This window comes from Moschus berezovskii, chromosome 18 (assembly GCF_049115385.1).
Source record: "Moschus berezovskii isolate FMDL1 chromosome 18, NW_MosBer_1.0, whole genome shotgun sequence".
Classification (NCBI taxonomy): Eukaryota; Metazoa; Chordata; class Mammalia; order Artiodactyla; family Moschidae; genus Moschus; species Moschus berezovskii.
Window position 1 is genome coordinate 63,890,458 of NC_142477.1, and position 17,024 is coordinate 63,907,481.

General features: G+C 37.8%; 1 protein-coding gene across 2 annotated transcripts in view; it reads right to left on the bottom strand.

The window, feature by feature from the left end:
- SGTB (small glutamine rich tetratricopeptide repeat co-chaperone beta) overlaps positions 1–17,024 on the bottom strand; it is a 48,311-nt gene that overhangs the window by 30,390 nt on the left and 897 nt on the right. For both annotated transcript variants that reach the window (XM_088827730.1, XM_055421984.2), the window contains exons 2-5: positions 16,484–16,603; positions 8,738–8,841; positions 5,697–5,766; positions 1,045–1,144 (exon numbers count right to left, since the gene is read on the bottom strand). In XM_088827730.1, the coding sequence (XP_088683856.1) occupies positions 1,045–1,144; positions 5,697–5,766; positions 8,738–8,841; positions 16,484–16,583 (374 nt within the window). In that variant the 5' untranslated portion in view covers positions 16,584–16,603. The remainder of the gene's footprint in view (positions 1–1,044; positions 1,145–5,696; positions 5,767–8,737; positions 8,842–16,483; positions 16,604–17,024) is intronic.

Consider the following 17,024-nt stretch of genomic DNA (forward strand, 5'->3'; position numbering starts at 1 on the left):
CCCTTCTCCCTTCCTTCTGCTCTCCCTTTCCTGCCAGTACCTCGCATGACTGAACAGAGGTGGGAAAGGAGCCTAGGAAATGCAGACCATAATGGTCAAACCCTCGTGAAAAAGGAAAGAACAGGGAAGGAAAGAAACAAATCTGAGGTCAAACAGCCTGAGGCCTGCCACAGATACAAATAATTTAGAGGGGGAAAAACTCACAAATGGCCAACATTTGAAAAATGTCCAACCTCACCAGTAATAAAATGTAAATGACAACACTCTTAAAACAAGAGTAATATTAAATTAGTAATAATAAATACTAATTCAAATACACAGTGCTGATAAGGGTATGGTAAAAACAGACACATTCATATACCCTAGGGGAGGAAAAGAATTTTCAAATATTATCAAAGAAGCTGAAATAATTTTGAAATTAGCATCAACAAATTTTTTAACATTTTCCATACTTTTATATATTATTAGACCAACTGAGTACATTTCCAAGGATAGATCCAAAGTCTAGAAAATCTTCAGTCCAGAAAATAATCTTAGAAATAAAGATGTTCATTGCAGCTGTATAGTATTGGGAAAAAATGGACAATTTTAATGTCCATCAGTAGGTCAAGAGTTAAGCAAAGTAAGGTACATTCATCCATTTATTAAAAAATAGTCCTCTTTGTTTGCCAGCCACAATGAAAGGTACTGGAAATATAAAAAAGATTAGGAAGTAATAGGAGACTAATTCATATCTATTTAAATAATGCTTATGAAGGATTTAAATAAACTAAGGACATGTTTGTGATATGCCCAGTGAATAAAAGATGAACCTGAAATTGATTATACTTACATCAAACAACATATGCCAAAAGGTTATTAGTAACAGCAGTTGCCTGTAGGTGGTAAATTTATGAGTTTATTTTCTCCCTTCTTTATACGTTTCTAAACTTTCAAAGTTTTCTAAATAAAAAAACAAATTTTACAGAGCTATAAAAGACCCCTTCAGAGCTATTAATGTAAATGTTTAAGAACTGTAAACCTGCCACAATCATGCTAGTTTACCTGTTACAATAATAAACTGCATTATTTGAATCCAATTCTATCGCCTGTGTGTAACAATCCACTGCAGCAGCGTAATTTTCTTCTTTCATGTGATTATTGCCTAAAACAAAATAATCAACAGGCACAGTAAGTATAATATAGGAAAAAATGTAAAGCCTGGAAGATAAATTTTAATCATAAAAAATTACAGTAATATGAAGGACAATAACATGATTTTTCAAGTCACACTGGAGATAAATTTTATAGAGTACTGTAGAGCTGATACTCCGTAGCCTTCAATGTGTTTGAATGATTTTGAAGTGCAGAGTCTTTCAAAAATATTAATGTTTGAATATCTTATAAAACCAGACTTCAGTAAGTGAGTAAATGCTACAGTAATGATTAACTCTCTTCTCACTTTCCTTATCTTCATCTCCCTCTTCCCTTTTAGAGCTGCCCAACCCCCTTCCAGGTGGACCACCCTCTACAATCACTATCTCAGTCTGGACCTGGTCCTCCATTCCTTCCCTGTCAAAACATACCTGCTAATGCGCAAGCCCTCCGAACATGCTGTGCGGGTAAGCTAGGAAAACTAACTGTGTCAATATGTTATTGGCAGATAATATTTTTTTATGTGTTATCCTTTCCAGAGATAGATTCTTTTTTAAAGGGGATTACGGGAGATTAATTTCTAGAAAGACAGCATTTCAGATACCACAGCTAGCCCACAGGATACTGATCTTCAGGAAGGGCATCTGTAGATACATCTGGCAAAAATTTAGCTACATTAACAACTGCTCAGCAAAATAAGGGATTTCCTGTGGCTATCTTCTGTATTCCATTAAACAGAAAACAAAGCGGTATGCTCACTTATAATAACCAATGCTCAAAATGGAAATTTTTAAAACACTGGGATTAGAAGGAAGGATTTATATAACAAAAGCCTCTATTACTCTTTCCAGTTATCTCTAAACTAGAAGCTATCCTATTAGCCATTTTTTTTAACAGATCATTACATACTTAATGGGAGAAGAATGTAAATTTGCAGAGAACAGGAAGATGAAAGGAAAGACATCTAAAGTCATACAAAAGTTACTACAAATTTAGAAGCAGAAATGGATATAAAGAATGATTGCTAAAAGGATATAAAGTGATTTCTACATGATTTCTCTTCGGGATGAGAAAAATGTTCTTTAGTTGTGGTGATGGCTACACAACTCTGTTAATCTTCTAGAAACCAATGAATTCCTACATGTCACAGAGTATCATGTGATATGTTAATTATAGCTCATTAAAGCTTTTCTTTAAAAGTAAAAAAATTAATTTAAATCCCACCTTCCATAAGAAATGAGAATAAAGCCTCTAAGGAAGAGTAAAAGGATTACATAGTTGTTATGATTGAGTAAGAAATTAACTACATTAGTACTTTAACTACTCAGTACTTAAATAGATTAGCTTGTTCTGTGTAAAAGATTTAAATTTTCTGGGTTATGTGGATTTTCTTTTTGTTGGATCTTTGTGTCTTGGCATGACCTCTCTTGGGTTGTATTAAAACCTAGAGTATGTCTTTTCCCATACCAAGTGTATAGATACTAAAATGTATCTGTCTCTCTATAGACAGATAGTGATATTAATGATAAAAAGATTCAAGTCAACAAATATTCAATCTACAGAAACTCAGGACACACATATTTGTGAAGATTACTATAACTAGGTCTGCACAGCACACTTAGACATAGTGCTCTCCTGTCTCCTTTACTCCTCAAGACAACCCTTTGAGGTATGTCTTTACTTCTGGAACAAGGCAGGGAAGGACAGCAATGAACACTTACTGGTTTTGTCTGATCTTCCTGCAGCTTTTCAGAAGCAAAGCACACAAAAATATTTGAAAGCAACCTTCTGGGAAGGTACTAGCTAGCGAGAAACCTTGATTAACACAGGTTAAGTGTAACATGCAGCCTGGAATAACTATGCTTGATCGTCTACCACAGCCACCTGTTTTCACATGAATAGCAAAAACTGTATGACAGCTGCTTTAACTTTATGGGTAACGTGTCTTAGATGTGACATGTCCTAGGGAAAAGCAAAGGATAGGAGCTTATGGTTAGAGGTGAAAGCAGTTAAGGAATTCAGTCTACCCATGCTGCCACAGTAAATAAGCCTCACTCTGCAGCTCCTTCCAACCCTCAACTTACTAACATTCATTATATCAAAACAAACTCGAGGAAATGCAGACTCCCAGTGTTCTGCCATGCAGATGGGGTAAATGTGAGGGACAAAAAATAAAACTTCAATTTGCCATTTAGTACTAGAGCTAAAGCAAGAGAGCAGCAAAAGCAAAATGTTTAGCAAAGCATATAATATTATACATCACTGAGGGTTTTACACACTACAAAAGTCTAAGTGGAAGGAAAAAAATCAGATTAAATTGCTTCAGTTAGAATAATATATGAAAATTCATTTGTATCTAAGTAGTTTAAATTCAGTCATTGGGGAACACTGTAACTCAAACAGCAATGAGGATCTGACTGTTACTTTATTCTATGGGTAATTTATGAAAGTCCTAATTCTAAAATTTTAAGTCACTGTAGTAATAAGATTTCTTAGAGAAAATAAAAAATTGAAAACTGAACACAGCACTTTCTAATGTAATTCAAAGAAGATAATCACACAATAGTGAAAGTAAATATAGACAAAGATACAAAGACAGTGTTCAGTTCAGTTCAGTTACTCAGTTGTGTCCAACCCTTTGCGACCCCATGAATCGCAGCACACCAGGCCTCCCTGTCCATCACCAACTCCCGGAGTTCACTCAAACTCATGTCTATCAAGTAGGTGATGCCATCCAGCCATCTCATCCTCTGTCGTCCCCTTCTCCTCCTGCCCCCAATCCCTCCCAGCACCAGAGTCTTTTCCAGTGAGTCAACTCTTCACATCAGGTGGCCAAAGCACTGGTGTTTCAGCTTCAGCATCAGTCCTTCCAATGAACAACCAGGAATGATTTCCTTTAGGATGGACTGGTTGGACCTCCTTGCAGTCCAAGGGACTCTCAAGAGTCTTCTCCAGCACCACAGTTCAAAAGCATCAATTCTTCGGCGATCAGCTTTCTTCACAGTCCAACTCTCACATCCATACATGACCACTGGAAAAACCATAGCCTTGACTAGACAGACCTTTGTTGGCAAAGTAATGTCTCTGCTTTTTAATATGCTGTCTAGGTCGGTCATAACTTTCCTTCCAAGGAGTAAGCATCTTTCAATTTCATGGCTGCAATCAACATCTGCAGTGATTTTGGAGCCCAGAAAAATAAAGTCTGACACTGTTTCCACTGTTTCCCCATCTATTTGTCATGAAGTGATGAGACCAGATGCCATGATCTTAGTTTTCTGAATGTTGAGCTTTAAGCCAACTTTTTCATTCTCCTCTTTCACTTTCATCAAGAGGCTTTTTAGTTTCTCTTCACTTTCTGTTACTTAGGATTAAAATATTATCTGTCGTGGTCACACAGTATCATGGAATATTATGCAGCCATTAAAAACACTGATATAGTGTAATTAATAGACCTAATAGAAAGAACCATGCTTGGAAAATGGGAAAAGCATATTCTTTTTCATATCTACTTTTTAGACACCAACTGATTTTTTAAATAAAAACTCAACTGTCAATACTCAGTATTGACATACTCAATATTCAGAGTATGAACTAAAAAAAAAAAAAAAAGGCCAGAAAATAAAAACATTTTTGTACAGCTTCTGAATATTACAAATTCCCTAATAACTCTCTGTCCATTGGACAGGGTCTTTTCTGACTCTCATTCACTGGTGAAGATCAGGACTCTGCCCTATAGATCCTTACTACAAATCTTATAGGCCTGACCTGGCTTGCCTCTATAGCTTAACATAACTGACCATGAGGGAAAAACTGAACCCAGATTCTCAATGCTGACTTATTTATAAAAATCAAGTATGCTTCAATAGCTTCCCTCGTGGTTCAGATGGTTAAGAATCTGCCTGCAACGTGGGAGACACAGGTTCAATCCCTGGGTCAGGAAGATCCTCTGGAGAAGGAAATGGCAACCCACTCCAGTATTCTTGCCTGGAGAATTCCATGGACAAAGGAGCCTGGCAGGCTATAGTCCATGGGGTCACAAAGAGTCAGACACGATTGCGCAACTAACACTTTCATATTCATGATTTCTATAGCCACTATTAAAAACTTTAATAACATAGTAATCAAACGTGCTAGCTAATAAACCCTTAAGTGCCATATACATACATTAACACATGTCAAAGACTCAAAAACACTAAATACAGGAAAGTTAAAAACAATACTGAAATCCATTTTCATGTCTTTTATTTAGCATAAAGAATTTGGGATCCTAGAGTACACATAGCAAACGCAGGTACAAAAATCACCCCTTAAGTGATCTGTTTTGCAAGTCTTCCTCACAACAGATCTGCTTCTCTTGAAACAAGCCATACTTGTATCGTTCACAAGCTATTCTGTATTTCCAGGCTTCTACCCTATCACATTCATTTCTGTTTCACAAATGCCAAGAGGACATGACAATCCAGCCTTGGCAGTATAAACCAGAATCTCACCAGTTCATAGTCACTTTCCCTAGCACTGCAGAAACTTTTGCTAAATAAGTAATTTTTCTATGAAACATTTACCTTCATCTTTTAATTGGTCAGCTTTTCCCATATCTTCAGGCACTGAGTTTGAGAGAGGCAGAATGTCATTCTGAAATGAAATAAAATATAATGTACTTCATTTAGCTACATAGAGTCATCCCAGAGATCTATAAGTTACAATAATAATGACTTAACCATTATTTAGTACATCATCTATAATTTCATGTCATGAAATCAACCATCTAAATAACAGTGTTAACAAGAAATAGGGGAAAAGTCCCCTCATGTACGTTTATTAGAAAAATGAATATGTGGGATTTTTCTAGAAAAAAGTGAACAACTATGAATCAATTTTTTTTACTTGCTTTCACTATATCTAGAAATCCTACTTCATGAACAAAGAAGGGAATCACTATACAAAGAATAGTAATAAAAACATGTTCAAGGGATTGTTTAGTGAAAATTCAGAAACATAGTGCTAATATTCTAAGAGAAAACCTAAGTCAAATTCACAGGTACCAATAAAGCATTTATAATATGTTTCTGTTATTTAAATATATACCCAAATATTCATACACATGCCGGCTGAAAATCAAACAATGGTAAGGTAACACAAAAAGTTAACAGGAATATTTGGAAGTAAGATTTTCAGTCTCTTCTTTATATCATTCCATACTGTTTAAACTTTTTAAAACAATAGTCATAAATTCCTCATAAGATAAAAACAGTATAAGATTCCTGCTTTTAGCACCTACTATCATCCTCAAACCTCTTTTGCAATAATAAAGTTCAAACCAAAGTGCTTATGAAAACTAAATAAAAATTTAGAAATGCCTTGAGTGGTAATAGGAACACAATGTATTTTTCCATTTTTGAAAGATTCTTTTTAAATTGTGTTGTTTTTAAACTTGACTCTGAAGTCCATAAATGCTTATAATTTTCAAAAAGGCATAATTTGGAGTCAATACACCTATGTATCATATTTAAAATATATTCACCATTACCTTTGTTTTGACTAAAATGGCAATAAACTTGATAGCTCTAACACTGGAAATACACTTCGTTAATTATACACAAATCTTCACAGGTACAAAATCACTATAAGGTATGTAAATTGTTCTTATTCTTTTTAAACTTTATCAATCAGTTTTTCTAAGCAAAGTATCAAAATAAAAAAGTACAGAATCAAATAGGAACATTAATAAATAGAGATCACTACTTAAAACTGACTGTTTCAGCTACTCAGGATCTAAGTGTAGTTCAAAGATGCATTGCTGCCCTGAAGTACTTGCTTTTAGAGTTCCTTCCGTTTCAGATCTCCTAACAAGCCTAAGCAGTTTATGTGTGAAAAAGTGACTTTGGGGGGGTCAAAAAATGGCATATTGAAAAATGGGTTATAGTCCATTCTGTCTTCTAAATCCTTCTGAATGATTTTAATGAAATTACCACAGTTTCACAACTTTGAAAATTAATTCTCATATTCATGAAAACATTTGAGCAGTCCACAAAGTGAGGACAAGTGTTATCTACTTTATATAGAAGGAAAGAATCCATTTAGTATATAAACTTAACTGTGGAGGAAAGCAGTATCCTAAAAATACACTGTCCAACATAACAACCAAGCACACTTGGAATAGCAATGATTTCTCTAATTGTAACAGTCTTGCTGCTGCTTCAAACAAGTTTTAGACTTTCTCTGCCATACCCTGCTAACAGACACCTACACAATGAAGTCACACCTGTTAATAGCACTGTGAAAGGCCTGATACCACAAATAACCCCATGGAGATATACTATGGAGCCAGTTTTAAGAAACTATATATTTAAAATAGTAAGCAACACATTTTTACAAGTAAATCCAATCAGAAACAGAAAAAAAGAGCTCTATTCAAACAGAGTATAAAAATCAATCTGAGTTTCCTGGGAAGAAAAAAATTTTGATCTCTTCAGTACTAGTCAGTGATGACAGGAGCAAAAAGAGTGAGCAAATCCAAGCGCTGTCTCAAGCACAAGTCTCTCCTGTACGTTGGAGTAAAGGTCAGCCCTGCCGCTGCCATGCCCAGCCTCTGAAATAGGGCTCCCAGAGGAGGCCGTGAGCCCAGACAGTGAAAGAACCACAGAAACCAAAGAGGAGAAAAACACCACGGAGACATGCCACTAGCTCCTTACATCTCAGATAATTGGAATTCATCTATTTGATGAATTAACGTGTAACTGTATTATCCTTTTTCCAAGTATCAAAGGAGGGAGCAGCTCACTGCCAAATCACCATTTTCAATGCAACTCTAAGGCCCGCTTCCCAGTGAATTCTAGAACCAGTTTGTATGGTATTCTCAGCAATGTCCCTGCCAGGCTGAAGATACCCTGCATGTTTCAGCTCCTCTCCTGAGTTCCTCAATCTGTACTGAAGCTTGAATACACAGTGAGAATACTAAAAGAGATTCACGTGGCACCAAAATGTAATGAAAAATCGCATGGGAGGTCCCGCTGGGGCTCTAAACTCACCAACCTTAAGGTTTATCAATCTTATCATCTGTATTTTCCTGAAAAGAAAAGAGAGCATGTAAACAGCCCCAGGGAGCAGGGGTCAGCATCCTTGGATTTCAGTCTCAGTTTTGCACACCGACCGCAGAACCTTTCCCTGTTTAAAGAGCCCCATTAACGGCCAAATCTGATAAAAATCTGTCTCAAAATGATGATGCCTTTTTTATATAGTTTCTTCCAAAACATTAAGATTTTTATTTTTAATTTGTATTTCACATTTTGGGGGAACATTAATTCAGATGTCAGAAGTTTAAAAACACCCAAATACTATAAAAGACTTAAGAAGTCAACTAAGATATATCATTAAATATAAAAGAAGGTGAGAGGATGAGTAGAGTTACTAATATGAAAATCTAACGCACATTAAAAGTTACATTTTTAGGTCCCAAATCATATCCATGTGGACCAACTATCTTATTTATACCCAGGAAGAAGTTAGTTACCTAAGCCTGGCCCCTCAAATATTAACAATCCAACATAATACTGTAGTCACATTTAGATAATCCCATACTAACAAGAAAAGGATGAGAGCTTACCTTACAGAAGGAATTTGTGAACATTTCTGTCAAAGGCTGTGAAACTGCTAGATGTGTATCTTCTGCACTGATTTTAAAAACTGTCTCCAAGCACTGAATTGCAACTTGAAATAAATTTTAATAGTGAAAAAAAATTAGCAATCTAAAAAAAGAAACTTTTTTTTTTTCCTATAGAAATCTGCACTCTGCAATCTGTGGTAATTCAGCATTTTGATCACAGAACATAAGGAAAACTAAATGGTTCAGTTGCATAGAGATTTCTGTTTATAGACCAGCTACTGAGGGAAGACAACTTGGCTTCTTTTTCTTCACTTTAAGAAAAATGTTACCTAGAATATAATTTCTCAGTATGTGTATTACATCATATTCTTTTTAAAGCAAGTCATTAACAACATATTCCCCATTGCCAATATCTTGAATAAAACTTTAAAAAACTACCTTTTTTTTAATGTGAAAAATAGAATTCTCAATCTGATTAAAAACCATAAGAGAAATAGTCTCTGGCATGTAGGAACCACTAAATATTATCCTGATGTACTTATTTAGGTGAAGATAGTTTGGCTTTTAAAAACTCATTCAGGTATGCAAATTTACCAAGCACCTACCATGTGCAAGGTGCTCTTATAACGTGGCAGAGATACAACAATTAGCACAAAAATCACAATCCATGATGAAGCTCACCCTTAATAGAAGGAGGCAGACAAACACAATTGTTTGTTTTTAAACCACTCTACTGAAGCATGATTGACATGTAAGAAAGTTCATATTTTAATGAGCCTGTCCCCTTTACTAGTGTGTTTGTGTGTGTTAAGAACACTTAACATAAGCTCTACCCTCTTATCAAATTTTTAAAATTTATTTCTAATTAGAGGATAATTGGTTTACAATATTATGTTGGTTTTTGCCACACAACAACATGAATCCGCCAAAAATATTCACATGTCCCCTCCCTCTTGAACCTCCTTCCCACCCCCGACCCCAGCCCACCCTGCTAGGTTGTCACAGAGCACCAGGCTGAGCTCCCTGTGTTATTTAGCAACTTTCTACTAGCTGTATATTTTACATGTGGTAATATACATGTTTCAATGCTACTCTCTCAATTCGCCCCACCCTCTCCTTCCTCTGCTGTGTCCACAAGTCTGTTCATGTCTGTGTCTCTATTCCTGCCCTGCAAATAGATTCATCAGTACCATTTTTCTAGGCTCCATATATATGCAACATTTGTTTTCCTCTTTCTGACTTACTTCACTCTGTACAACAGGGTTCATCTACCTCACAGGACTGACTCGGATTTGTTCCTTTTTATGGCTGACCCTCTTAGCAAATTTTAAGTGTGATCCAGTTACCTATAGGCCCTATGCTGAATAGATCTCCAGAACTTATTTATCTAGTATAGCTGAAATGTTGTACCCTTTGACCATTACTTCCCCATTTCCTCTTACCCCAGCACTGGCAACCACCACCCTGCTCTGTTTTTATACTTTTGACTGTTTTAGATTCCACATTAAAGTAAGCACAGTTGTTTTAATAAGTAAATTTGCTGCCAAAAGGTTTAGTGTTCAACACTGACACATATTTAGAGAGACATATGGTTTAGTTAAAAAAAAAAAGCCACCAAAGCCTTGGAACTCAGGACTCTCATTATCATTATTAATCCAAAAATAAAAATCTAATAACCTGGGTACAACAATTTATCTCACTTTTACCTCAAGATTCACATTTATGAAACAGGTATTATTATATATGGACCTCTTTTCAGGAATAAATCATAAAAATCTAGAGAAATTCTGTATACAAGTTTGCTCCACTCTTAAACCAAACAGTAAGAGTCTGATACTGATGATGATAAGGACAAGCAAAGAATTCTATTCAATGATACCACATCTCATCTATAAAGCACCTTTTACTAAAGCTTCCATATGCCAAACACCTGCTATCACCAATTCTGATTCTTTTGACACATCTATTAGGTGAAGGAGGAAAAGAACTCCACCTATTAGAAATTAAGATACAGACTAACTAGGATGCCCAGGATCACTGGATTTAATTCATCAGTTCAATTCAGCAAATATTTATTGAGCACCTACCATGTGTCAGGCCCTTTTTAAGGCCCTTTTTAAATATCAGTGAACAGAAAACACTCCTGACCTCTCGGGGCTGTCATTCTACTGGGAGATGGAGAAGAAGACTGTAAACAAAAAATGATAAAACGTAGAACAGGGCAAAAAGGATGGGAATGCAGAAGGCAGAGGAGGGAAGCAGGCTCCAGGTTTAATGGAGTGCTCAGCGAAGGCCTCATTCAGAAAAGAGGACATGGAGATGGGGATATTACCGTTATCTAGGGGAAGAATGGAGAAGGCAATGGCAAGCCACTCAAGTACTCTTGCCTAGAAAATCGCATGGACAGAGGAGCCTGGTAGGCTGCAGTCCATGGGGTCGCTACTAGTCGGACAAGACTGAGCGACTTCACTTTCACTTTTCACTTTCACACATTGGAGAAGGAAATGGCAACCCACTCCAGTGTTCTTGCCTGGAGAATCTCAGGGATGGGGGAGCCTGGTGGGCTGCCATCTATGGGGTCGCACAGAGTCGGACACGACTGAAGCGACTTAGCAGCAGCAGCGGCAGGGGAAGAACATGCTAGGCAGAGAAAACAGATGTAACAAAAGTCTTTATTTATTTATTTTGATATGGACCATTAAAGTCTTTGTTGAATTAGTTACAACATTGCTTCTGTTTTATGTTTTGGTTTTTTGGCCCCGAGGTATATGGGAATCCCAGCTTCCAAACCAGAAATCAATTCACAGCCCCTGCAGTGGAAGGTAAAGTGTTAACCACTGGACCACCAGAGAAGTCCCTGCAAATGTCTTTAGGAAAGAGGATTTGGTGCATTCAGAGTGAGAAAGCTAATTTGACTAAAGCCAAGTGAGAAAGAGAAGGAGTCTATGAACTGACATAGATTCGACATAGTCTGTTTTAAAGGATCACTGGTGGCTGCATTAAGAAGAATCAATGAAGCAGCAAATATAGAAGCAGAGAGACTAGTTAGAGGCCATCACTGTAAATAAGTACTTAGTTCTATCCATAGGTAGTATTGGTGGAGGTGGGAAAATGTCAAAATACATTTGGAAGGGACAGCCAACAGGATTTATTTAATAATTAGATACAAAGTCTAAGAGAAAGAGAAGAGTTCACGATGATAAGAAAACATTTAGCCTAAGCAACTGAAAAGATGGAGTTAGGGAACTGAGTTAGGGAAGTTGTGAAATAGAACAGATTTTGGGTGGGAGGATCAGGAGTTCAGTTTTGGAAATATTCAACTTGAGATGCCTGTTAGACATACAAATGAAGATAGCTAGTAGGCAGCTGGATGCAGAAGCCTGCAGTTCAGAAGAAAGGTCTGAGCTGAGGGTATACATTTGACAGATATCAACATATAAAAAAAGGATAGTTAAAGCCAAGAGGCTGAACTATAACACCAGCAAAGTGAGTGCAGATAATGAAGAGGAGAAGATCAAGCACTGGGCCCTGGGTATATCCAGGGATCAAACCCAGTCTCCCACATTGTAGGCAGACTCTTTACCAGCTGAGCCACCAGGGAAGCCCAAGAGTCCTGGAGTGGGTAGCCTATTCCTTCTCCAGGGGATCTTCCCAACCCAGGATCAAATCAGGGTCTCCTGCATTGCAGGCAGATTCTTTACCAGCTGAGCTACCAGTATATTCCTAGTATATTCCAGGTCAGGGAAAAGAAAAGGGAGACAGAGAAAGAGCATACAATGAGATCAGAAGAAAACCAAGAAGAGTATGAGGTATCCTGGAAGCCAAGTGAATAAAGTATAAGGGGGGAGAGGGAATGAGGGAGCCATCATCAATTTTATCAGAGACTGCTAATAAGTGAGATGAAGACTGAAAACTGACCATTTGAGCTACATACCACAGAAATCACTGATGACCTTGATGAGAACAGTATGAGTGGGGAGATGGAGGCAAAGGCCTATCTGAGGTGAGTTTAAGAAAGAAGAGGAGAGGAATTACAGAAAGCAAGTATAGACAATTCTTTCAAAAAATTTTCCAGCAAAAGGAAGATTAAAAAAAGTAGGCACTAGTTCAGTGGGGGAAGGGGTGGGTAGTAGTATGGCAAGAGTAATTAGTTACTGGTTTTGATTTTTTAAGAAGGGAGAAAGTTTATATTCTGATGGAAATGATCTAGAAGAGATTGAAAATTTGCTCATGTAAGTCAAGGAGGGTAAAATAACTACGTGAGAGCCTGGAGTAGGGGAGGCAGGATGAGATCTAGTCTGCGGGTAGAGGGGTTTCATTTAGAAAAGACAACGGATAGTTCATCTGTGGTGTCCTGGGCTTCTATGACAGAAGTTCTGGAGACTGGGACGTTCAAGATCAAGATGCCAGGAGATTCAATGTCTGGTGAGGACCTGCTTTCTGGTTCACAGACAGCACCTTTTACTTTGCCCTTACATGGTAAAAGGAGTGAGGGAACTGTCTGGTGGCACTAACCCCAGTCACGAGGACCCCACTTAATACCATCACACTGGGCATTGGGTCTCAACACAGGAATTTTGGGAGGACACAAATATTTAGTCCATAGAGTATGTGTGTATCGACGCTGGTGGCAGGTAGATGGAGCAGAGGGAGTCTATGGGATTTTCTTATTACTTCAATTTCTTGATGGAGTAAGAAGCAAGGACATCAACAAAAACGAGTACAAGGGAGAAGATCTGGGGTTTTGAGAAGGTGTGAAAGTGTTGAAAGTGGTCATCTAGGAGAGCACAAATGTGAATGAACTTGGGACAGAGGGCAGCATAAGGTTCACTTGAGGCTTGTGGTCATGAATTCAAACCAGGACTAGTCAGTAAGGTCGTGTGTCATCCCATCTATACCCAGTCACAGAGATAGGGGCATGGAGTAGGTGGAGGGTCAGATTCAAACAAGGTAGGGTTTTGCAAGAAAGGGAGCCATGTACACCAGCGTGATTATAATGATCAACCACGGACTTTAAGCTGGGGGAGTGAAGTAAGTCAGAAAGAGAAAAGCAAATATCATATATTAACACACATATATGAAATCTGGAAAAATGTTACTGATGAACCTATGTGCAGGGCAGGAATAGAGACACAGATGTAGAGAATGGACTTGTGACCTGGGGTGGGGAGGAGAAGGTGGAACAAACTGAGAGAGCAGCAGTGACATACACATACTACCATGTGTAAAATAAATAGCTAGGGAGAAACTATACAGCACAGGGAGCTCAGCTCAGTGCTCCGTGAGGACCTAGATGCGTGGGATGGGGAGGGGATGTGGGTGGGAGGGAGGGAGGCTCAAGAGAGAGTGGGTATAAATACACATATGGCTGATTCACACTGCTGTATAGCAGAAACTAACACAACATTGTAAAGCAATTATATTCCAATAAAAAAAGAAAGCCAAAAAAAAGAAGAGGGTTGTGGAAAGGTAAGGGATCAACAGCTTGCAGGTATTGGTAGGGTCAAAGAACCAATGGAGTATGAATTCTGTAATGAGTGAGCTGGAAAAACAGGCAGCAGAAGTGAAATGTTTAAGACAGAGTTTATGGAGAATAACAAAAACAAGGCCTAGGGGAGAGTTTCTCAACCGTGGCAACTGATATTTTGGAGTGCTGCTGCTGCGTCACTTCAGTCGTGTCCGACTCTGTGCGACCCCACAGACAGAAGCCCACCAGGGTCCCCCATCCCTGGGATTCTCCAGGCAAGAACACTGGAGTGGGTTGCCATTTCCTTTTCCAATGTGTGAAAGTGAAAAGTGAAAGTGAAGTCGCTCAGTCGTGTCCGACCCCCAGCGACCCCACGGACTGCAGCCTACCAGGCTCCTCCATCCACGGGATTTTTCTAGGCAAGAGTACTGGAGTGGCTTGCCATTGCCTTCTCCGTATTTTGGACTAGACAACTCTTATTGTTGGGGTCCATCTTGAGCATCGGTGGTATCTATTTGTGGGCTCTATCAGCCCCACTCCTGTCATAACAATCAAAATATCTCTAGATACTACAAAATCACCCCAAACTGAGAACCACTGGTCTAGGTTATGACCAAGCAAGTGAGTGGTGAGATCTCTGGAGCAAAGAAGGTCAAGGAACTTAGTGGGAGAGAACTGGAAGCGTTGTGAATGAAGGTATTACAACCGACAAGAATTAAGACAGGAGAGTGTTAGAGAGACAGTGAGCAGGAGCCACGACAGTCAAAACACGAAGCAGCTGTCAGCAGATGACAAGAGCAGTGGGTGATATAATCAGATGACAAGGTTCAAGGCTGATGATAATACGCTAGCTTCCCTGTAGCGGTAAAGCTAGTATGAGAACTCAGGCTCCTCTCTGAGAGCTTTTTTAAATGCCTAGTAGGTGGGCAGACATTACCACATGATTTTATGTTCAATTAAATTAGACTCACTGTGTCAAAAACAGGGGTCGGTCAAAAACAATTGGCACCATTTCTGACTGCCATATATAACCCACAGCTGAAGGCACATATTTTTGGCTGAATACTACCCTCAAAATAGGACACAACATCTTGGTTTTAAAAAAACTCTCGATTTTCTTTCAGGCCCTTAAAAGTATTATACTGCCTTTGATGAGAAAACAAACACCTTTAATTAAATGATTCCATTATCTGTTTGCTACAGAGTAACTATAAACAACATTTTCCTTAGATAACCTGTCGCCTTTATCTTCACATGGTCTAACAACCAAGGACTACAAAAAGACCTTAATGGACTGATTGCAATCTCCAACTGCGAGTCACAAGCTCCTCTCACTGCCACCTGGAAAGATTATCTAACCAGATTGCAAGCAGATTTAGAGCAAATGCTCAATTTCCATCCCCACTTCCTAAAGCATATTCACAGGGGAAGTACTTGTTGAAATTAATAGATGTGTCCCCCTTTATAGGAGAAACAGCTCAAGATGGAAAATTCAAATTGTACTGTTATGTATTAAATTCTCCCCAATGCACTATCTTATTGAAATAATTAAGTCTTTAGGCCACAAGGAAGCTGGCTCACTGAACCTCCACGAGCCCATCTGCAGAATTCTATCTTCTTACGGTTATACTGAATTTAAATTTTCTAATGCATAAGCATGAAGCAGAAAAGATGGTGTCAAGGAAACATGTGATGCTATCATCCAAGTCCTGCTCAACTTTACAGATTACCAAATCTAATATTTAAAGCTAACATAAAACAAGGGTGATATCCTCTTATTTCAAGTCCCCCAGTAGGAAGTTATCAGAGATTAATAGTTATTAGATTTTTGCATAGTGCTTTCGACTGAACTGAACTGAAGGTGTTTTCAGATATTGATTCTAAACTGGATGCTTTTCTATTAAAAGAGAGGATCTTCAGAGTAAGAACCAGGATTTAAATCTCAGCTTTGTCACATAATAGCTGTGTTAGATTACTTAATCTATCGGGTTTCACTTACTTCTCTGTTGAATGGGGATAATAACTAACTTAACAGTTACCATGGAGAAAAATTTCCCTATAATATGAATAGCATAGTTCTGACACATAATAGTTGTTCAATAAATAAACAAAAGTCCTCTTATCTTGTTGTTAACTGGAAAAAAAAAGCCTCAGAGAATGAAAACATTACAACCTTACCATAAGGTCTCTCTTCTTGAAAAATCAACAAGATATTCTGATTTTGAAACAACAGATTTTTATAATCATAACACAAATGAACACAGAAAACAGGTGCCTACCTTCCAAACTTTCTTGCTCATCTGAGGTATAAGCATCCATCTGACTTTGTTCCCGTAAGAAACGAATAACTGCATAAACTAGGTGCTTGATGGATGACATGTTTAAAGCTTAAACTTTTCCTTGATAAGAAAAAGGAAAACACTGAACTAAGTAATTTTAAAGAAGCAGTGAAGAAGATTATAAATTGCAAAGGTCATAAATTACATTAAAGGTAAAGGTAAAAAGCAAAAACAAAAGCCTGTATTACTTTCACTCCTTTCTTTTAAAGTCAAGAGAGCACAAAATATTGGTATGGTAATGGATGACATTTTCATTTACACCTAGGATTAGGTTATGCTAAAACTTGCAAAAGTAAATTTTTTTCTCAAAACATGTACAACAAAAGCTTAGATTCTCACTGAACAGCCCACTATATCTTAACAGTGTATATGGTAGGGATCCAGATAAGCATAGGGGTACAGATACAGAAATCCCCAAAAGGCTTTAGTACTATTTTGAGGGAAATTTCATACTGCTGACTCAGAAGCTGATCCACGCAGG